At 35.3% G+C, this 24,484-nt stretch overlaps 1 protein-coding gene across 3 annotated transcripts in view; it reads right to left on the minus strand.

The window, feature by feature from the left end:
* The window catches only part of MACROD2 (mono-ADP ribosylhydrolase 2), a 2,318,796-nt gene extending 2,295,210 nt beyond the window's left edge, over positions 1 to 23,586 (minus strand). For 2 of the 3 annotated variants that reach the window (XM_074209421.1, XM_074209419.1), the window contains exons 1-2: positions 23,341 to 23,585; positions 20,230 to 20,346 (exon numbers count right to left, since the gene is read on the minus strand). In XM_074209421.1, coding sequence (XP_074065522.1) covers positions 20,230 to 20,346; positions 23,341 to 23,386 — 163 coding nt within the window. In that variant the 5' untranslated portion in view covers positions 23,387 to 23,585. Of the gene's footprint in view, positions 1 to 20,229; positions 20,347 to 23,340 lie in introns of all 3 variants that reach the window. The other variant, XM_074209420.1, reaches the window with a different exon arrangement.
* Positions 23,587 to 24,484: the final 898 nt, after the last annotated feature.

Below are 24,484 nucleotides of genomic sequence, written 5' to 3' on the forward strand. Positions count from 1 at the left end.
TGTTTAGGAGGAATGGAAAAAGCTAGGGTCCAAGTTGGGAAGAATTTTAAAAACCAAATAAAAGGGATTACAATTGACCCTGGAGACAAATAGGGATAAAGGGGGGAGTGTGAAGGGATATTGACATAATCAGGATATCTTTAGGAAAATCACACAGGCAAAACATGAGTTTGGAAGTTCAATTAGAAAGCTATTACAATAGCCCAGGTGAGAGAAAGAGATCCTGAAAAATGATGGTGGTTATGTAAGTGGAAAGAATGGTATAGATATGAGAAATGTTGTAGAGATAACAAATGTCAAGATCTGGAGAAAGATTGGATATGAGAGATAAGTGAAAAAGGAAGATGACACTGGGAACTTGAGAATTTCAAATTCAAGTAATCAGAAGTATGGTAAGGGTCCTTGATGGAAATCAATAGGTTTGCCAAGAAGTGTAATACATGTTTCCATAAGAACTCTGAAACTGGGATTAAATACTGCATTGAAATTAAGTCAATCTTAGGTCTTAAATATTTTAGTCATACAGTCATGCAATAAACACAAATGTCTGATGATTGATTATTGGTATCATTGTATAAATACTTCTTGTTCTGCTTCTTTCAATGTGTCAAGTATTTCCAAGTTTCTCTGGATTCTTCATTTTCTTATGGCATAATACTATCTCATTACATTTTTTAGGCATTCCTCAAACAACAGGCTACTCTTTAGGAAACAGCTGCTTGAAAGAAAAAGACATGTGTTTTAAACCACATCTAATGGACCTGTTCTAAAAAATAAAATGGTAGCTGAATTAATTAAAAACTAGTATGGGAAAACGCTACTAATCCTATCTTTTGGGCTGACTCTGAAAAGGAAATTTTGTTGAATTTGATGAAATATTATAATGATAATAAAAAGAAAAAACTAAGACTGAGAGCCTCTCAGAGACCTTTCCTGACCACTCCCTTCCCTGCCCTTTTCTGCAAATTTTCACGTTCCATGCCATTTGGTCAAATTTCAGTACCTCTTTTTCTGAGACTTCAGAGATAGAAAACCAATGCCTGAGGGATAATGTCCCTAAAAGCTCAATGATCTAGTTTACCTTAGTGAGTTGACCTAGTACCTTACTCAATCAACTAGCGAGACAAAGATATTGGAGCGGCAGAGATCTTGGAACACCTGAGTGGGCCAAGTCTGGAAGCAGCCTATCTAAAGATCATGACTTACACTCAACCCTCTTTGCACTCTCAAGCACCAAGACTGAATGACCTTCATTCCAACAACTGAAATCCACTTGCATCCTTCTCCATGTAGCAATTGAAAACTAGTAGTGCCCTTTACCCTGAACCCTTCTTTTTTTGCCCCTGTTCCAGGCATCTCTAGGAGTCTCATGTTATGCTTTAAATCTTTCCTCATTAAAGTGAAAACAAATTATAATAATGATCTATTCCTTTATCTTTTACTGATTTGATTCTTTTTGTTACTATCTAAGCAGTTAAATGGGAAGTTGAGTGTGTTTCCAGTTAAATGTTTAAGTATTGATAGTGTTGAAAGATCCGACCAATCGATGGAAACAAGACAGGACATATGTCTTCTTTTGAAATAAGAAAAAGGAAAACAACGGCCCTTATGCCCTGGGATAAATCAACCAACAAAAACTTATTAAACACCTGTTAGATTTCAGGCACTGTGCTAAGCACCAGGGATACAAATACAAAACTTAAGAGTAGACATGTGGGGGGCGGGAAGCAAGAATAGGGGGAAAAATTGTAAAACTCAAAATAAATAAAATCTTTCTTTAAAAAAAAAAAGAGTAGACATGAAAAAAGATTTGAGTTAGCAATGAAACAACAATATAATGAAAAAATTGCCCAAAACAAAAAAAAAGTTGAAACACAACAAAACATAATTTAATTTAAAATTATTTGTTTTAAAAAACCCTTTGAAGAATCCAAAGTACTTTTTTAGGTCTTTTTAAATTATCTTTCTCCCTTTCATTTATCAGGATATGAAGAAATACTAGTTTTTGAAGATCAAAGAACATTTAAACATAGCAGGTGACTATAAATTCAATTTAATTAAATTATCAGGAATTTGGATAAGAGGGAAAATAGTTACTGCCATTAATAAATATACATTCTCCAGGGGAGATATAATATCCATGCATGACTAAGAATTGTACCTAGGAAGGTTTTTAAGCAATTAGGGACTTGCTCATATCTGAATTCAGCTAATACTGAAAAAGAAACTCTTTTTTGGTCACCAAAAAGAATTTTATAAAATGAAGACTAACACAAAGAAATAAGAGTTTAGGAAGGAATAAAAGAAATGACATTATGCAAATTAAATTAAAATTATAAAATAGAATTAATATTATAAATTGGAAGGAACCTTCAATCATCACCTTCTGCAAGTTCATTTCCAGCCTTTCTTAAAACCATTTCAATAAAAAAAGAGAAAGGAAGCATAAATAAGCCTTTTATGTCTAAAGGAACTGATGCATAGTGAGGTGAACAGAACCAAGAGAACATTGTACACAGTAACTACAATATTGTTCAATGAAGAACTATAAATGCCTGATAGCTATTCTTGACAAAACAAAGATCCAAGACAATCCCAAAGGACTAATGATGAATCATACTATCTGCCTCTAGAGAAAGAACTGATAATTGATTGAGTACAGACTGAAGTACGTTATTTTTCTCTTTTATTTGAGTTTTCTAGTACAAAATGACTAATATGAAAAATGACATTATTGCAAATGTATAGCCTTCATCTGATTGCTTACTACCCCAAGGAGGGGACAGGGAGATAGGGAAGGAGGAACAGAATTTAGAACTCAAAATTTTAAATAAAAATGTTAAAAACTTGAAAACATGAGGACCTGGATTTAGAACGCTGCAACTGCATGACAATGGACAAGCCATTTAATAATCTCTTTGTAATTCAGGTGTTTTTTTTTTTCCTGTAAAATGAACAGGATTGATCAGATGACCTCTAAAGTCCCTTCCTGTTCTAAAACCTATGATTTATTTCTCTTATTCTATAACCTCACAAGGCAGCACATTCCAATCTCCAAGTACTCTTCCATACAGCAGTCCTATTTCATTCACCCTATTTCACACTACTCTCCCTCGTACATAATACATACTTATTATAGTCCTTAAACACATGCTCTTACCAATCTCTCCATACTTTGGCACAAACTACCCTCTCTGCCTGGAATGAGAGAACCATGTTGTAGTAGAAAGTTCTGGACCTGGAGTCATATAGTCCAAGTTTAAATTGGGTTTTCTTCTTACTATCTGTGCAACCTTGTGTGTTTAAATCATATTCTGGTCCCCAAGACAGGAAGACTCCCTTCCTGTCTAATTAGAAAAGTAAGTTTATAAATAATCGGTATAAACTAACAATAGCAGGAAATCAGGCTGCAAAGAACTCAAAAGTCACTTACAGATCATCCCATAGATCACAAAGAAATGTTATGTTACATGCAAATTGCATTATATATTAATTAAAAATCACATCCTGAGAATATGTGCTAAATCTAGGTTAGGCACTACTATAAGGGTCTTTTGGTCCTATGATCTCTAAACCACTGATGAATCTGCATTAAAACCAGGGGAGTATCAAATACTGCTGCCATCTTTGATATGATATGGATATGTTAAGGAACAACACCCCCCCCAAGAGGCAAAACTAAAAACTAGTCTAAGGGAACTGTCACATCAGTGAATAGAGCATAGGGCCTGGAGTCAGGAGGACCTGAGTTCAAGTCCAGTCTCAGACATTAAAAATTGCAGCTAGCTGTGTCATTTGGGCAAGTCACTTAACCACATTGCCTTAAAATTAAAAAAAATTAGAAATATAAAATAAAATAAAATAAAAACTAGTCTGCCTACCATAAAACTCTATAAAAATGAGCCCCCCACCAAACTTATAACCCTATATCTTATTCTAAGCATCCATGAATGCTCAAGTGCTCCCAACAAGGATCTATTATATAAGTGACTCTCCCCCTCACTCTCTGCCCTTTGCTGCCTGCCTTCCTACACCACCCCATTACCATTTTTACACCATCTGCCTCTGTGCCCTCCCTTCATCATTTGTCTCATACTTTCACATCATTTACCTCCCTGTACCCTCTGCGCCATATTAGAATATGACTTAAGCCTTATTACCCATTGACATTGTGGCCAATATTAAAGAACCAAGCATGCCTGCCTCTATTTCATAATCCCATAAATTATTTAGCAGTACACCTTAATTAAGTCATTTAACCTCTTTGCACCTCAGTTTCCTCACTTGAATATTTTAAAGGTTTATCTGAATTACCTCATTGGCCCTTCCAACTCTAAACATATGATTTTATGATCCTCTGACTATATTTATTCACTCTTTATTCCACCTGTTATCATCCTCTTCATTAATGATTCAACTCACATTCAGTGCTTACTAAGCCTCAAATAAAAGAATCCCCTCTTTCTCAAATTTTCCAAGAACACTTTGGTTCTATTTTAATTTCTATTTTCCCCTATCTTCTACTGTAGTCATCTGTATATATGACTTATCATATAAGAGAATGTAAATTCAAGACCATTCTGTCATTTGTATCTTTATATTTCCAGAACTTAGCACAAATGGTTTGCTTTAAACAGTAAATATTTAATAAACATTTATTGAGCTAAATCTGAAGAAAGTCATCATATTCCCTACATAAATCTTATTTTTAAAATAGAACATCCCCATTTCCTTCAGCCACTCTTCATATGACAAGGCTTGCTGACCTTTCATCATCCTGGTGGCATTTTCCTGGGTTGCTCCAATTTCCCAATGTTTCTTTTAAAATTGTTAAAATAGGAGGGATGGAGTCAAGTTGGAAGAGTAAAGGCATGGATTTCCCTGAGCTTTCCCCCCCCATACCCTTATAGAATGACTCTAAACAAATTTTAGAGTGGCAAGATGGAGTGAAACAATTTTCCACTCCAAGACAATTTGGAAGATCTCAGGAAAGGTCTTCTACCAGGTGAGAGAAGATTGGCAGTGCAGCAAGGGCCATGCCAGCAGGGACCATCCCAAGGAACAGTCAAGGACCAGAACCCAAGAGAGGCAGCAGGGCAACTGGCTCAGTGACAGTAGTGGTGATTTCCAGATTTCTCAGATGAAAGACTGAAAAGGACAATTTGAAGGGTAAGCAGGAAAAGTCTATCACTCCAGGTTGAAAGCGAAGAGCAGTCCAGTTTGGGCCTCAGAAGCACAACCCCAGCCCCAGCAGACCAGGAAAAGTCCTTGGGAGCCAGGGAATCACCAGTAATGGCAGATGCTTCATGGTCCATAGACAGTAAATGGATTAAAGGGAGATTACAGGGACTGTTTTGCCTAAACTCTGATCTGGGTAAGAGAGGTAACAGTAGCATAACAGAGTTTGCTGCCACAGAAGAGTGGGGAACTCTCTCACAACTCCAGGGCATCAAGTGGTAACGATGGTCATCCAAAGACCAGAATAAAGGCAGGAGAAGAGCAAAAATCTCCCCTTAGATCATACCATCTTGGAAAATCTGAAAAGTTGCAGGTCGCTAGAAGTGTCTCTGAAAACAATTATCAGAGCGGCTAGGTGGCGTAGTGGATAAAGCACTGGCCCTGGAGTCAGGAGTACCTGGGTTCAAATCCGGTCTCAGACACTTAATAATTACCTGGCTGTGTGGCTTTGGGCAAGCCATTTAACCCCATTGCCTAGCAAAAAAAAAAAAGAAAGAAAGAAAGAAAGAAAAAGAAAACAATTATCATGGAGCCACAGTCAGAATAATGATGATGATGATGTTTATCTTTTATTCTATAAGAAGACCATGACATCAAGGAGATGATGCCATAAGTACATGAATTGGATTTGAGTGAGGGGGAATGTGCTAAATCACCAACCTTACTTTCTCCTCCAGAGCCATATGGGTCCAGTGTCTAGTTATAAATCATGACAACTGAAGATGGCCCCAGATGTGAGGCAATCAGGGTGAAGGGACTTGCCCAAGGTCACACAACTAGTAGGTGTAAAGTGTCAGAGGCTGAATTCAAATTCCAGGTCTTCTGACTCCAAGATCAGTGCTCTAGCCTCTGTACCACCAAACTTTCCTGATAAAAAAGACCAGAGCTGAAAAAATAAATCTGATCTTCAAATATGAGACTCAAGCAAAGCATAAAATGATAAACAGGATAGGGAAATTATAAGGGACTTAATGATATTGAACTGTTTGTATTCCTGCATAGGAAGATTATGCTGAAAACTTAAATGAATGTTATCGTCTTTCAGGGAAGTCAGAAGGAGGAAAGATAGGGAACAGAAGGGTATTGAATATGAAGGGATAATATATTAAAAAGAGGGAATTAAGGATTGCGAGAGGAATGTACTGAGAGAAAGGGAAAGGGGGTGGTAGAATGGGATAAGTTATTTCACATAAAAGAGGTAAGAAAAAGTTTTTGAAATGGAGTGGAAGAGGGAGGTGTGAGGGGGAGTGAGTGTTTCATTGGAATTGGCTCAGAGAGGGAATAACAAAAACACTCAATTGGGAATAGAAATCTATCTTTCCCTATAGGAAAGGAGGAGGAAAGGGGGAAGGGAGAAAAGAGGGAAGGCAATAGAAGGGAAAGCAGGTGGTGGGATGGGGTAGTCACAGAAGCAAAACATTTTGAGGAGGTATAAAGTGAAAGGAAAGAGAGAATAGAATAAAAAGGAGGTAGGGGAATGAGATGGAGGGAAATACAGTTAGTAATAATAACTGTGGGAAAAAACATTGAAACAAGTTTCTCTGATAAAGACCTCATTTCATAAACATGGAGAACTGAGTCAAATATATTAAAAGTAAGAGCCATTCCCCAATTGATAAATGATCAGAAGTCCTTTGAGCACACAGAGATAATGAAGAATAAAGAAATAAAATGGGAAGCAACAATGATTAGTAAGGGTGGACTGGAATATTTAGAAGGGGGAAAACAATGAAAAGAGGAAAAATGAAAAGGAATATTCCCTACCTTCTAAACTGAAAAATATAAGGAGGCCTCAGGAGCTTTTATATATATTATTTCATTTGATCCTCACAACAACCCTGTTATATATAAGAACTATTATTATCCCCATTTTGCAGTAGAGAGGTCAAGTGTCTTACCCAAATTTGAACAGTTAAAAAGTGGAAAGTAGAGGTCTAATTTGTGTCTTTCTGACTCTGAAGCCAGTGTTCTATCCACTAAGCTACTCTTGACAAATCAATATATGACAATGAAAATTATATTTCTGAATCAAATAATTCCAGGCACAAGATTGCTCAAATCAAGAATATAAACTAAATAAGCAACATTTAACAGGATTTGTAAAAAAAAACAAAAGGAAGAACCAGTTTCAGTCACATGCCAGTTATAAAATAAATACAGAGAAGTTTTGATTTAGGGTTAGTTTTTTTTCCATCATGTACCCATCAATATAACAAGCAGAGATGTATCACTAGAACAAACAAATGTCAGTATTACAGACATGAAGTTACATTTTGCTATTAATCACCAAGTCAAGCTAATGCTACAGAAAGTAGAGGTATAATCAAACTGCAAAAGTTCAGGTAAAATAACAACTGAATACCAATTTATTCTACCTATGAAAAATGAAACTATACCATCAAGCTTGAAAAATGCCTAGTGAAAAGTAAAATATTTTAATAATTAAAAAATTACTATTGAAAATAACATGTAGGGCAGCTTAGGTGGCACAGTGGATAGAGCATGGACCCTGGAATTAAGAGTAGCTGAATTCAAATCCAACATCAGACACTTAATAATTACCTAGTTGTGTGAACTCAGGCAAGTCACTTAAACACACTACCTTGCAAAAAAACAAACAAAAAATTAATATGTACAATTAATTACTACCAGTTTGCAAAACTAAAATATGTAAACAATCAGGGAGATTTATTCCCAAAGCTATCAATATAAAAGTGCTACAAAAACACTATAGAGCAAGTAATAAATGCAACCCACTTTATTGAACTATGCTACACTTTATGGAAAAAAAATCCATAGGCATAGTTGCTTGTCTTCACAGTCTAAAGTTGGTAATATTGATTCTATTGGTATAAGCACTGAACAAAAAAAACTTTTTTAAAAATATTTTACTTCTCATCTCTATTCTATTTAGAACAGCTAAGGGATAAGAAGCTGAAAATAAGAATTTCTGATCTAGTTAATAGCATAATAAAACTCCCCATAATTCTTTCCTTTCTCCTTTCTATTTTTATTATTAGAGGCAATGGTGACCACAATCAAGATATTCAGAATTCAAATGTTCTTTGGAGACAGAATCTATGCATAAAAATTTTAAAGAAAATATCCTATGTTGTTTTGCTTCTAAGAATTCCATTTCCACCATATGGTTGTGAATATATGCCTTGGGTTTACTTGGTCATTAAATATTGTGTATATGTATGTATAAATACACTCATATCTTCATGTACAAATGGCAGATTTTGATTCCAAATTAACAAGGATATAGTTTATTAGAAGAATAAAGGCATGGGGTGAGCCTATAAAAACAGTGAGCCAAAGACAATACATAACAGGATAAGAGTAGGTAACCCCAATTACATGTAGTACACATCAACAACTACAAGAGTTTTTCTCAATCCCTGAATGTCATAAATGTATAAAAAATATACACACTGGAGAACTCAACTTTTCACTTTTATTTAGTTTAAAAAGAAAAATAATACCTATCATTTATATGACACTTGCCATATATCAACTGTGCTAAGCACTTTAAATGTATTATCTCATTTGATCCTCAGGATAGACCTAAGAGGTAGGTACCATCATTAGCCCCATTTTACAGAGAAGGAAACTGAAGCAGAGCTTAAGTAATGAGCCTAGAGTCATACAACCAGTAAATGTGTGAGATCAAATATGAACTCAAGTTTTCCCTGAATTCAGGTTAAATGCTCTATTCATTGTACCATTTAGTTTCTGCCTATATTAATTTTTCCTCTATAAGTCACATTTTCTTCTTTTTAAAAATTAAACAAGTAGAAATGAGACTCTTTTTAAAATCAAATTCAATTCAAATATTTATTAAGTACAAATTATGTGTAAATATGGTATAGTTCCTCCCCTAATTATAATTCTCATTTAATAATAATGATGAGAAACAATAACTGGCATGTATGTGTTTCACAATCTGCAAAAAACATTTTACATATATTATCTCATTTAATCCTCATAACTCTGGAAAGTTACAGTACACTGAGGGGGAGGAAGTAATTTACATAAAGAAGTAAATTCAAGACAATTTGAAGAAAAGAGTACCTATAAGTGGTGGGGGAAGGAAGGTATCAAGCCAATATGGAAGGCTTCACAGAGAAAGGAATACCTGAGCTTATCTTTGAAAGACAGGATTCTAAGAAAATTTTTTTAAAAAGAGGTAAATAAGAAAAAATTGTAGGTAGCTAGGTAGTTCAATGATAAAAAAAAAAATACCTAGGCCAGGAGTCAGGAACACCTGATTTCAAATCTCACCTCAGACACTTACTAGCTGGTGACCTGGGCAAGTCACTTAACCTTTGTTTGCCTTAATGATAAATCCAATATCTTTGCCAAGAAAACCCCTGGATGATATTGGCATCATTTGGCCTACAAGAAAAAAAATCACATTTGACTAAATGACTGAACAAGAAGACAAATTCAGCCTATGCAGAATAAAGTTTTCTTTGTTTTGTTTTAGGGTTTTTGCTATTGTTGAAGTGTATCAACTGTCCTCAGTAGGATAATCTATTCATTTAATGCATTTTTTTCATTAGAAGATGGAAACAATATGTCTTGTCCCCCTCCAAAAAATGTCAAGACTAAACAACAGAACATCATGTAGCGTTCTAGCTGACAAAGTTTTATTATTAAAAAAACTGGAAGAAAACTCAACTGATCCAAAGAAAAGATTTTGAAGTTTCTTTTGGTTTCCTCACAGCAAAAGCATCCAAGTTTAACAAATATTTTACTGACAGTATCACATGATAATTCTAAGGCATATGCCCATAGACAATCACATGGTAAAAGTAAAAGTGACAGAAACAACTACAAAGGAATCTTTTCTGTGAAACCTTTTTTGAACATCTAGCAAAGTTTGTCTCTACACTGAGATTCAACTGTGCAAATTCTTTATTTTTCAGATGCCTAAACCACCTTGACTTCAATACTATAAGTAATCCCATTTTTCCTAATACAGTGACTGTCATTAAACTTCATGAACAAAATCTCCCTCTCTTGGTGTTAACATGTGTAAAAAATACTGCTGTAAATTTGGGGTCTCTGAGTTATTTGAAATTTTGCATCCAAGGTTCAAAGAGACATTTCAAAAAGAAAAACCATGTTGATTCTCTCAGAAAAAGAAATGTAATAGGCAAAAAGAAAAAAAAATCCATGTCAGCAAAAGATAAAGGAAACAAGATAAACCACCAGGCCAGTACTACAGAGATCTAAAGCAGCTCTAGACCAAAAGAATCTGGAATCTGGACCAAGGTAAATATAATGACTGTTCACTAAGGTTCAGTTAGGTCAGTTCCAAGCTTTCCTTGAAAGAGAATATCCAATAAGTCCTCTGTAAGTGATGTCTGACTGAACTGAATCTATGCCCTATCTTAGGTAAATCTAAATTTTTCGTTCAAGTCTAGAACATTTCAGTCTCCATAGCGCTCACTGTAGAGAGGTTTGCTCAACATCTCTTTCCAGGTCCATAATCATTTCGTGACATTTTTTTCCTGATTCAACAAGTCTCCATGTAAAGCTCTGTGATTACAAGTTGCATGTGAGTTTCCAGGCTACATTTATATTATCTTAATTAAATTATTAAACTGTTATCATAACCAGGGCTGCCTATACTGATGAAATCATATCTGAATTTTTAAGTTACTTTACAGATTCCTTTTTGTTTTTATAAATATTATTCAGTTTGTTTCTACATCATAATGCCCAGGTAAGACAGTTTGCTGTATTTAAAATGCTATTTTGGCTACTTGCGAACTTCAAAAACTAAATATTTAGAAAATAAGAACAGACAACATAAAGAATTTCCCAGATGGTATAGTTAGCATGAAGAAAATAAAATTACAAGAAAAAAGGCAAGAAAAAGACAGCTAATACTAAGAGACTTTAGCCTATATAAAAACATCTAAATTTATATCAATTAACACAATATGAAATTAAGCACAATTTTAAACAAGCTGTATTAATTCTTTCACTACAGGATGATACATATTAAGATATGTACAAAGCATATTTTATCTCATAATCTCAACATTAAGGGAATGTCCATTGGGTGGCTAGGTGGCACAGTGGATAGAGCACTGGCCCTGGCGTCAGGAGTACCTGAGTTCAAATCCGGCCTCAAACACTTAATAATTACCTAGCTGTGTGGCCTTGGACAAGCCACTTAACCCCACTGCCTTGCAAAAAATCTTTTAAGGGGGGGAGGGGGGAATGTCCATCCACACTTATCAGAACAACATTAACTTGTTTTCCATTTTTCCTTTGTTTAAAAAAATTCAAGGATAATACATATGATACAAAATCCAGATTAAAAAAAACACATAAAACATTTGGTTACAGTAAATATTATCTAAGAATTTGTCCTCAGAATAATCCTTAAAAGTCAATACATAAAAACTATCATGCTAAAAGGGAAATCAAGACAAGAAAACTAATGGCAGTGAGCCACATATTACAGTACCCTCCAAGGAATAGAACCCTTAGATTTGGACCATAAAAAAACAACAACTCAGTCATTCCTTCAATCTTTCAATAGGAAGATTAAGCTGACTGACTTTGTCAAATGTACGTATAACACAAAACTTAAGACTGTGAAAAAAATGTATTATACAAAAAAGTATTCTATTTTTAATTCAGTTATTAAGATCAATATTCCACTTTTCTTTTTTTAAAAATGCTCTTCCAAACAAAACTAAGATGTTCTCTGTTCGTTTGATTTCCCATTAAACAAAATTAACTTTCTGGAGAAAACCAACTCAGTGAAATTTTTCAGCTCTATATGGTGTGCTTTCCATATTAAGAAGGCCATTATTCTTAAATACATTGTCCCAAAAGTGCTGTTTCAAGCTTCTATAAGACTGAATATATAAATATTTTTACATATAAAATACTGAATTTTTAAAAATATAAACTACATTAGAATGAAAATCATTCTTCTAAAAGAAGATAAACTTTTAAACACTGTAGAGTAACAAATATTGTTTAATATGCTTATTAATATTTACTACTAATATTTTTACTAAAGTTTACAAATATTTACAAATATTTGTAGTTACTAATAATATGTTTAACTAATTTAAATTTAGTTACACAAAACATTTAACTACATTTTAATTGTTTATCTGAAACTTTAAATGGAACTCTTCAAAAAGGAAAACCAAATTATAATAACCTTGACAGTTTTAATGATAAACTGTGGTAACAAAGGAAATTTAAGTTAAAACAGCTTTTCCTCAATAGTCCATTAAAGCATCTATACCATACCATAATTTGATGACCATTTTAATACTAATACTATATTACTAGTTAAACGCTAACAATCTAATGATTATCCCATTCAAGAAATTTTTTTAAAGTTATCTGACATGTTATGAAGATCCAAATATTTTCTGTATTAACAAAAATAATTCACTCAAAAATATTTAATAAAGACCTATCTACTTTGTACAGAGAATAGTGAAAGAAATACAAAAACATAAACAAGAAAACTCTTGAATTTATAATCCTATTCAACTTAGTTCTTAACTCTTTATTCCTACTCTTTATTTATTTAAACTCTTGATTCTCACTCTTTATCTTAACTCTTTATTTATGTTGAATTTTTTTTCAACATAATTGCGGGATAAAAATGGGGAAAAGGCTTGGGAATGCAGTTCTTGGACTTCCTGAACTCATCAATTTAGCAGTAAATAAATACTCATTGTCAGGATTCTCAAAGTAAACAGTTTCTACTTTTAATGCAATAATACATGTGAAATAATAGATGAAGTCTGTGTGTGTATTTTGGTTTTTCCCTGGCATTGGGGTTAAATGACTTGCCCAGAGTCTAACAGCTGGTACACATCAAGTGTCTTAGACCTGATTTGAATTCAGGGCTTCCTGACTCCAGGGGCCAGTGCTCTATCCACTGTGCCAGCTAGTTACCCCATTTTTTTCTTATTAATTAAATTCATTTTAAGGCAATTTTGGAAAACATCACATGAAACATATTCAAAAAATAGCCAACAAGAATCTTGGAGATGAACATCCCTTCTTAGTCTTTTTCAAAGACAAGAAGGAAAACATGCACCCTGGACTTTGGGAAGACTGACTGTTTCTTCTTCTCCTCTGTGTTTGAGTACACAGGTTTCTTTACTAACTCATCACTCCCAAAATGTGGGTATTTCCCCAAGGTCCTGTCCTAGCCCCCCCTTTCTATTCTTCTGTACTTTCTCTCAGTAACATCATCAGCTCCCTATGAGTAATAACTATCATCTTAGATAATTAAGTCCCAGAATTACTTATCCAGTTCTAGTCTCTCCTCAAAACTTCAGAACTATATCTCATATTGGCTATTTGACATTTTAAACTGGATGTCCCTAGGATACCTTAAAATTAAGTCTAAAATTTAACTCAGAATTTTTCTCCCAAACCCAACTCTTCTCCATATTTTTCATATATTTATATACCTTTGAATGTACCACAACACTCCCAGTCTCCCAGGTTCATAATCTCAGCATTATCTATAATACCTCAGTCTACTAATCCACCCAATCTGTTGTCAAATTGTGACACTTCTACCTTCACAACATTTCTTGCATGTATACCATTCACTATACTCAAAGAGTTACCAATTTAGTTCAGGAATTCCTCTTTTGTCTAGATTTATTACAACAGCTTACGAATTGGTCTACCTGCCTCAAGTCTCTCAACACTTTAATCTACCCAACACACTGCTGCTAATGCAATTTTCCTTTTAAGCAGAGATTTTTATAATGTGACTCGCTTATGTAACCAACTCCAGTGGCTTCCTATTGCCTATGGAATAAAATAAACACTTTTGTTCAGCTTTTAAATTATGATACAACCTAGTCCCAACCTAGGTTTTTAGGCTCATTAGACACTACTGTTCCACTCAGATCCAACTAAACTAGTGGTCTTTCTCCTTTCATTTAGTCACTCCATTTCCCATCTCCCTATCTTTGTACTAGCTAGCCCCAACTTCACCATATTTGGAATGAACCTCTCCTCCTTTAATGTGCAGCTCAGGTACCATCTTCTTCATGAAACCCTGATGTCTCCAATTGCTAGTGTCCTCCTTCACAAACTACTATGTATTTAACTATATTATATATGTGTGTGTCAGAAAGACCTGAATTCAAATCTCATCTCAGACATTTGCTGTATATATAGTTTATATATACTTGTCTTCCTAATTAGAATTTAAGCTAATTTGCAAGGAGATTATTTCATTCTTTAGACTTGCATTTCTAATGCCTAGCATATAGTACAAAGAAAGTCAGTTCAAATGGAATGAAAAAGTTCACTAAAACTAAACCCTAAAGATACAAATGCAAATAATTCAAAGAATTGAGAAGCAGTAATAAAGAAAGCAACATGTTTGCACAAATAACTCTTTTCCCTTTAGATGTTAAAAGAATAAGTACAGAAGAGAGGAAGCAAGGGTAAATAACTAAGAAAGAAGATAAAAATGAGACAGTCTTGTAAAAATGAGCCAAGAAGACTTAATAAAGTCCAAAACAAGTTGACTCTTACATTCAATGCTCAGGATAGAATAAAAGCCTTTTTTTATCTACACTGGGAAAATGAAGAGGAAACAAGGGTTAAGACCCTTGATTGAGGTAGATAAGAAAAGAGAGAACAAAAAGAGGGCAAAACTACTCAAGCCAGGGCGGCTGAGATAAAGCACCAGCCCTGGAGTCAGGAGAACCTGGGTTCAAATACTTGATAATTACATAGCTGTGTGGCCTTGGGCAAGCCACTTAACCCCATTTGCCTTGCAAAGGCCTAAGGGGAAAAAAAAACTACTCAAGCCCTATTCTGGTTCTGTTTCCTTTATCAAGAAAAACAATCGGCACACTGGGAAGAATGGGGGTAAGGGAGAGAGAAAGCTGAAAACACAAGATAACTGAAAAATTAGTTAGAAGACTACTAGTTGCCGCAATATGTTGAAATCACCTGACCCAAATTAACTACTTGCCAAAATATACAAAGAACTTGTGGATGTAACTGCTGAGTCCACTGTCAGTGATCTCTTTTCATTAAATAAAACACATGCCAGACTAATCTATCAATCAAGCCTGTCAGATTGTTCAGTTATACTTGAAAGAACATGGAAATGAGGAGAGGTAACACAAAACTAGTAATAGGCAAATGTCCCAAGTGATGTGGGTTTTTTTTTTTTAAGGCAGGGGGGAAAATAGTGTCTCAACTATAAGTCATTAAGCATTACTTCAACTCCTAAGAAAATTCCAGAATGGAGTAGTAAAAGTACAGTTGGAAAATATCTAGAAAAGAAAACAATGATTACAAACAGTCAGGATGTCTTCCTCAAGAATGGATACTATCAGACTAGTTTCATTACTTTTTTTGACAAGATTAATAAATATGGAGAAGAGGGATATGCTACAGATATATATATATATATATATATATATATATATATATATATATATATACAGTGTACCTCAATTTCAGCAAAGTTTCTGATATAAAGTTTCTCTTATTCTTATGGAGAAGACAAGGATTAGATTTTAGAATTATATGTATTTAGAACTGGTTAGAAGCCTGAACTCAAAAAGTAATTCTAAGTCAAAGGTCTTTAATTGAGTACCCCAGGGATCTGTGCCTAACCATGTGCTAATCAATGTTTTTATCAATAACTTGGATAAAGGTCTAGATGGCATGCTACTCAAATTTACAGATGGCAAAAAGCTGAGGAGACAGCTAGTATAGAAGATGATAGTCAGACGCCAAAAGGTTCTTGACAGGCTAGAGAATTGGGATGAATCTAATAAAATGAAATTCAACATGGAGATATATAAAGTTTTCCATGTGAGTACCAAAAAAATAACCTCACAAGTGTAATATGGGTAAGCTTGGTTATGTGACAATCATCCTAAAAAGATCTTAGGGGTTTAGAGGACTTTAAATTTAATATGAGTAATCAAGTGTAATGTGGCAGCAAAAGACATAGCTTCCAGAAATTAGGAAATAAGGGTCCTACTGTACACTGCCTTCCTCTACGGTACATTGTTGATTTCTAGCTGCCATGTATCCAGAGAAGGGCAAAGAGGAGGATGAAAGGATTTGAGCTAATGTCATATGAGGAATAAATGAGGAAATGAGACATGTGTAACCTGGGGAAAAGAAGCCTCAGAGGTGATGAGTATCTGAACTGATATGATATGAAGAAGAGATTAAGCTTACTTTGATTAGTCTAGGAAAGCAGAACCAGGAACAATGAATGGAAGATGCAAATGGGCAAATTTAGGTTTGATGTCTAACAATCTGAGCTTATCCAAGATGGAGCAAGCTGGCTCCAAAGGCAGTTTGTTCTCCCTCCTTTGAGGTCTGTGAGCAGACACTGAGCAAACACGTCTTGTATATTATAATCAGATTGTTTTTTAATGGCCACCGCAATTCCCTTCCAGTTCTAAAATCCTTCAACTCTGTTCTCTCATGTCTTTTTTTGGACAGTTAGTTGACTAAGCAGGATCAGGGAAATACTACAGATATGATGGAAGCAATGATAACTTGTTAAGATAACTCCCATTTTAATACAGCAGGAAGAATGATAATTCCTTATAATACTTCCCATTTTGCAAGTACATTAAGTTTTGCATTATATTACATTAAGTTCACAACAGTCTTGTGAAATAGGTAGTACAAGTATTATCCCCATTTTACAAACGATCCTTAGTTTTGAGGATCAAAGTAGATAAGTAGTTTTCTCTATGGTCTACACAATCAGTAAGTGAAATAGCTTTATAGAGGCAGCACTTCATAGAGTACTTTTAGATTTATGAAGTGATTTATTCAACCTGGATTTCAGCAAGGAATTGGTCAACATCTTTGCTCTTTTATGTGAAGATATGTGGTTTATAATAAAGTATATTTAATAGGAACTAGCTTCAGAACCAGACTCAAAGTATAATATATAACTAACTGATTACAATTTAAAAGGACATCTCTATTGGACTGCCATAGGGCTCTTTTCTTAGTCTTGTTCTGTTCAACATTCTATCAGAAACTTAAGTTAATTTTTTATCTATTTTATGAAGGACAGTAAGCTAGGATAGATAGCTAATACATTTAATTACAGAATCAGAATGCAAATAGATTTGTAAGGGGGGAAACCAATGAGAAAACAATAATAATAATAATAATAATGAATTTAATAGTGGTAAATGTAAAGTACTGTACTCAGAAATAAAAGTGCATAATTATAGATGAGGATGATAGGGCTAGATGGTAATTCATACAAAATCAGCAATAATAACCTTTAGCCTTTAATGGACTATGAGCCCAATATGACTTAACAGTGGGGCAACACAACCAAAAAAAAAGCTACTGTGAACAAGCATAGGATTCAAAAAGCAGTGAGTTGTAAACCTCAAGTACTCTGCCTTTAACAGATAACATTTCAAGTACTAGTTTAGCCTATTAGGTTATTTTATTTTTGCCTTACCAAGTTATATTATTAACAGCAACAATAATAGAAGTTCACATTTATAAAGCATTTTAAGGGTTGAAAGTCCTTTACATACCTTATCTCACTGGGATAGGTACTGTAATTCATTTTACAAATGAAAAAATTTAATCTCCACAAAATTAAATAAGCTGCTAAGGGTCACAAAAGTACAAGTGTCTGAAATAGGAAATGAACAGAGGTCCTCATAGTTCCAATTCCAGAATTCTGCTTAATTAATCATGCTACCTCTATATTGCCCCAAAAGAATGTAAGCTCCATGAGGAAAGGAAAATTTTTTTCATTTTGTTTTTATATCTCCAAAAGGAAATACAATGCTTCAATTATAAAAGGTGTTTAAATAAATGCTTGATAAATAAATTTAGGGAAGTTTTCTCCCTTGGTCTAATGCTGCTCTAGAAGCAATTAATTAGCATCAAGGAGATAGGGCCCTTAATTTTCTCTGAAATCAGAAAAGTAGTGGGAATACAAGCAAATCTTCTTCATCATTACTTTGTTCCAACTAAAGACAGCAAAGCATACATCTAAGCAATGGAATTACATTTTAATAGAACTCTTAGCATGAACAGAAATGTAGCAAATGAAAATAGGTCCATTAACAACTTTACCTAATTTTGAGAACAATTATCAAGTATCTTTTGAAAATTCTGGAATTTACTGTTTATATTAATTTGTATTAGATATATGTAATTGTAAAATTCTTATTTTTCTATTTTTAGCAACGATACACTACTTTGGAATAGAATAACCCAAAATATTCACAAATGTAGGGAGGGATAATAAACAAAATCACCTAATGGGTTAAAAAATACCTGCTTTCTACTCTTCTCTAATCTAATCATCAACCTTCCAAACCTATGATTAACATATGGAAAAAATGTAATAGAATCTAGTTAATACATAATTGTCACTTTTTAACCTTTTAACTATAATCCAAGAATAAAATTCAATTAAATAAGCAAACAGAAAAAATAAGTAAAAATACTGAAATATATCATACATAATTTTACATGATTTCACTGTGCTGAAAAAAATGTCTTTCATTGAAAACAGCTATGGTCAATTATGACAAAATAACAAATTTGTTATTAATCCAATTGTATACTAATTCTATCTCTAATATGGAATTATATCTATAATTCCTAAATTTTCTTCCTCTTTACAAATTAGCTATTTTAAATAACATTCTGTTGAGTTTAAAACTTACTTTAAAAAACATCAGAATTTTTTTTTTATCAAACACATGTAAAATATATGATCACATTTAAAGGATGTACAGTTTCACTGATGTGGGTACTCCCTCTACTGACACAGAGCTCAGCTCCACTATGCTTTAATACGACGAGTATCTTAAGAATGGTTACCAAAAAATTCATCACCCTTACTCCAATTTAGTGATGGGTCTCTTAAACTGTAGGTTGTCCCTTGAATGACAGACATACTAATCTATATATATCCCAAGGTCTATTCATGAAGCCTTATGAAGGTTTTCCAACTTAGAAGGGTCTGACAAAGTTTGCAGTCTGCCAGTAGACTTTTAAGAATTTAGGTCATATCCCTATCACAAGAAGCAACTAAATAGAACTTAAGTGGAATTTTAAAATAATATATAAATAGTTATGAAAATATCTGTGTATGTGTATGTAATATGTGGAGAGATAGGTAGAAAGATAGATACAGATAGTGGCATGGGCTATCAAAAAGAAAACATAGCAATTATAGTTATGTTCAAGATTAAAGTTACTCCTATCTTTGTTATCTTTTCCTAAATTTATAAATTTTTTTAAAAAAAGGAAAGAAATGCACAACTCTTCTTGCCTTTTAAAGCTTTTCAGTGTACCAAGTATTGATTAAATGCTGTTAATGGAAAATACAAATTCAAGATACAAAATGTATGCTTTTTTCTAAAAAATGCATAAAAATGTGAAAGTAGTCAGTTACAGGAATAGACTAATACCAGTCATTTGCTACAAAGTTAGTGAGACTCCATGTATAGGATTATCATTGATGGTATGTTTTAAATGATTATTTTATTGGAACTTCCATTTCACAAAACTAGGTATAGATGTGTGAAGTTACAAATATCAAAAATAAGTATTTTGTCTAAGAATTAGAAAAAATACATTCATCAAGAAATAATTGTAATAAAGAAACAGGTTCAAAGAGATTAAAAGCCTTAGCCATGGTCTCCCAACACAAACACTGGATCCAAGATCAGTGTTCTTTCAGCTATATTACAAAATAAACTGCATCATAAAATTATTCAACTACATTAATTCAATTTCAATTAGGAAAAAAAAGATATAGGTAGAATCTAAATGATAACCTAATAATAATTTCAAATACCAGAAAGTGGTACCTCCTTTTTACCAACTGTTAATTGCCATCATTCCCCTTTCTATTGAAATTCTAGATAGAGACTTATTCCCTCAAAAAAAGATTACAATCTAACAGCTGGGCGTTTTAAAACTTACCATCATTCTGGCTTTTGCTCTTCATTTCTTCCTTCCATGATGGAATGTCCTTCAAAGGAACATAATCCCTCACGTATTCTTTGCGTCTCTCTTCCAAGGTCATCTTCAGTAAACGTTCTTTTAAAAAAATGCAAATCATAATTTTCATTTTTTAAACTTTAAAACTGTATTATTTTGCATTTCACTTTAGAAAATGTTAGTGGTCTTATAAAAAATTGAAGAGGTTTTGAGTAATACTCCCAATAAAATAATTTCACAATTTCAAGTATTAAAAACTTGATAAAGTATTGAATTTTAGAACTTTAGAATTAATCTCATTTTACATTAAAACTGAGGCCTAAAAATATGAAGTAACTAGCCCATTTTTTTTTTCATTCCACTATTGATATAGCCAGGTCACCTTCCTCCCAATCAAGAATCCTTGTATTACACCAGGATACCTTTTAATTTTTTTTTTGGTCTGATTAAGGATAATAGCAAAATAAATTTTGTTCTAGAAGAAAACAATAATCAACATTTATAATATCTATATTTAGTTAAGGAAGATTACTTCATGTCATTCTTTTAAAAAACAAAAGATAAAAATACTGATTATACTCAGTTATTGTTGAGGTTTGGAAAGATGACCTGTACCTGTGATTTAATGGGTTTATGGAACTCTAGTTGAGGAAATTCCTTCTACCGATGCAAAGCAGCACTTCTTCTGCAATAAGATTCTTAAAAAGTTATCTGGGACACCCTGCCATGGTCACACTGAATGTTAGAGGGATAAAATTTGTACCTAGGTGCTGACTCCAGGGTTAGATTACTATTTACTACTTTGCTTCTCACTATATTATAAAACAACTAACTGGTTTTATAAAGTTTAGTCATAACTTGTAGGAATGTCATCTGACACCTTTCATAGTAGTCATTTAAAATTTTAAATGGGAAAACGAAAAAAAAAGTTGGAAAGGAAACAAACCCAAAACCCACTTGCAACTATAGAGAAGATAATTCACAATGGAAACTTTTAATCATAAAACACATTTAAGTAAAATTTAAACTATAATGGTACTTTTAAGACTAAGTTTCATATATTGGCAATTCATATGTGAACTTGAGAACTTTAACAGGCTGTTTCATTAAAGCAGCAAGTACATGATAGGAAAGATATTGATTCCATGGGAGTACACAGGGTTACTTCAATATTAAAATTTATTCTTAAAGAGCAATGCAATTCACTTAACAATTCACATGAATCACCAAAATACATACAATGTAATCTAAAATAATGCAGGCATGAAAACATCCCTTTTGATTTAGATGATGAGTTTAAGTTTACATGGGGTCTTATTTCAATGAGGTAAGTCAGCATTGCTTCATAATTCAACAACTTTAAACAAAAAATGACAAAAGTTGTAACTGGATGACTTATAAATTCATAAAACCTATTTTTCTCTTTAGCATTAATTATGGTTTTAACAACTGTCAGAAAAGGAGATCTCACTACTTTGGAGTATAACTTTATCTTTAAAATATAAGTCATCTAACAGACAGTGAGACAATCAAATTTAAATTTATGTTAAAGACTTCAGGTTACAATATTTCTCAAGTGAAATAAAAGTTATAAGCATAATAGCTAATACAGCTTTAACATACAGGGACTTTTATTATCATATACTATCATGATTGTGCATTTGTTTCTTCATGATTTTATAATCTGGCTACTTTTCTCTCTCTGTGCTAATAGAAGTAAATAAGAAAAGTCATGGAAAAAAGAAACTTTAAAATACCTGCTAGTCATTCATAGCTGTGTGGGTATTAAAAAACAACAATATCTACTGTAGAGTCACCTGAAGTTGGGAAATTATTTCTTTGTTATGGTGAAAAATAAATATTAAGTATATGTAACAAAAAGGTTTTTTTCCACTAATATGCCATCACTGATGTTAATTGCAATATCAGAAGATCATGAATAAAGATGTATTGAAGGGATTTTTAATAATACATAAAACAAAGGTTTAAAATCTTGTTTTTTCAGAATAACTATATACTGTAGTTAAAATAATTTTTATGCCAAAAAAGAAAAGGTGCTACCAACTAGTTTACCAGAGTTGTCAAAAATTTACAAAATTCTTTTCCAGTATTTTGTTAGAACTCAGACTTTGAGTCTTCGTGTCATCATCAATAATGAAATGTATCGTAAGACCAGGTTTTTTTTTTCCTTAGTATTGTAATAGATTGCAACAAACATTCTACAATAAAATGGCACATAAGCTAAATTTGTGCTATTTTAGAGATCGTTTTTCTTCCATATACCTCATCTGGGCAGGCTATATTTTGACCTATAATTGTCATAACGGCCCTTCCTAAAATTCTAAGAGGGAGGGAGGGAGGTGAATGCCTCCCAGTGGTGCTGTCTGAGAAAGATTCCTACGGAGTTCCTCTTTGTCAGTTTTACAGCTTTCCTATTGCCTTTGTTTGCTCTTCTTTTTCATAAGGAACTAGGACTTTGAAATAAAAGTTTCCCATTTTTAAGCAGGAGTTTACAAAGTGATCAACTTTTCATTTCTTATCGCTCGATATCGCCCCAGAGGATACTGTCTACGCGGAAGCCACCTCCTAGGAAGATGTGCGAGAGCAGAAGCGCATCTTTTTTATCTTTTGTTAAAAAAAAAAAGTAAAGGAGGGAAGGAAAAGAGAAATGAGAGAGATGTCAGAGAGTGCGCTTTGTCTAAAAAGAGACTTTCCTGCAAGGTCGTTTTTCCCTTGAATAAGTAAAGCTGCAGAAAACGATCAATACAGGTTGTTTTGACAGCGCTGCCCCGGAGCGTGGGGGGCTGCGGGGCTGCGCCCGGGCACAGACGCGGGGGCATGCGGGGAGCCATGGGAGCCCACTGGGCGGGGGGCACGGGGGGCACACGGCGGGCCCTCTCCGGGCAGCCGGCGTGGGGCGGGAGGGGGCAGCCAGGCCGGAGTGCGTGTGCGCGCGTGTCCGTGCCCACGTGTGGGTGCCCACTCGCGGGCGCGGAGCCGAGGAGGGGGGCAGCCCGGGCGGGGGGCGGCGCGGCGAGCCGCCCCCCGCCCCCCCCACCCACGAGCCCCGGAGAGGACAAAGCGGCCCGTTACCTTTCTCCTCCTTCCACACCTTTTTCTTCCTGTTGCTGGGGTACATGCTGCCGTGGGGGTGGCCGGCTTTGAGGTGCAAGTTCCCCAGGCTCACAGGAAAAGAGGGGGGGGACGCGCGCGGGGTGGGAGGGGGAGCCCGGGGAAATGCAAAAAGTCACAGAGCCTCTGGCCGCCGCCGCCGCCGGCCCCTGCCCGGCTGTGCCCGCCCGGCTGTGCCCGCGCGGCTGTGCCCCGGCGGCGGCTCCGGCTCCCGCGGCCCCTCCGAGCCTGTCAACTAGGTCACGCCTCGCTCTAACCCGACACCCTCGCACACGCCCCGCCTCCCGGCCGCGGGGCGACCGCGCCTCCCATTGGCCGAGCGGCCCGCCAGTCTGGCCCCGCTCCCCAGCGCGGGCGGGCGCTGCGGCCCCACGGCGCAGGCGCGGGCGCAGGCTCCCCATCCCGACGTCGCGGACGTGGGGGAGCCGGAGAAAGGAGGAAAGAATAGAGAGGCGGGGGGAGGGGCGGGGCCTGAGGCGCCCTCGTGCCCGCAGCCGCCGCGGCCTCCCGCCCGCCCGCTCACCAGATCTGCCTCCTCGGCTCCCCAACCCGCGGGGCTAGGAGGGCCACAGAAAATGCACGGAAACATTTTACCCCCCAAAAAAGTTGGAAGGAAATGAGGCTGCAGAAGGCGGGAAGACCTTGGCTCAAAGCCTCTCCCCAGTCTGTGCCAGCCGCGTGCCCCGGGGCGAGTCACCGCCTGGTGCCAGTGCACACAGTTCTCCTAATCTCAAAGTTGAGGAGGTGGAGGTCTTTATTTGTCAAACGTGGTAATGGCTTTGGAACTAGACATCCTGTCATCTCTTTCTTTTTCAAGGCAATGGGGTTAAGTGGCTTGGCCAAGGCCACACAGCTAGGTCATTATTTAGGGTCTGAGGCCGGATTTGAACTCAGGAACTCCTGACTCCAAGGCTGGCACTCTATGGCACCACCTAGCCATCCCACATTTATTTCTTTTTTTTTTTAGGTTTTTGCAAAGCAAATGGGGTTAAGTGGCTTGGCCAAGGCCACACAGCTAGGTCATTATTAAGGGTCTGAGGCCGGATTTGAACTCAGGAACTCCTGACTCCAAGGCTGGCACTCTATGGCACCACCTAGCCATCCC

Source organism: Macrotis lagotis, chromosome 1 (assembly GCF_037893015.1).
Source record: "Macrotis lagotis isolate mMagLag1 chromosome 1, bilby.v1.9.chrom.fasta, whole genome shotgun sequence".
Taxonomy (NCBI): domain Eukaryota; kingdom Metazoa; phylum Chordata; class Mammalia; order Peramelemorphia; family Peramelidae; genus Macrotis; species Macrotis lagotis.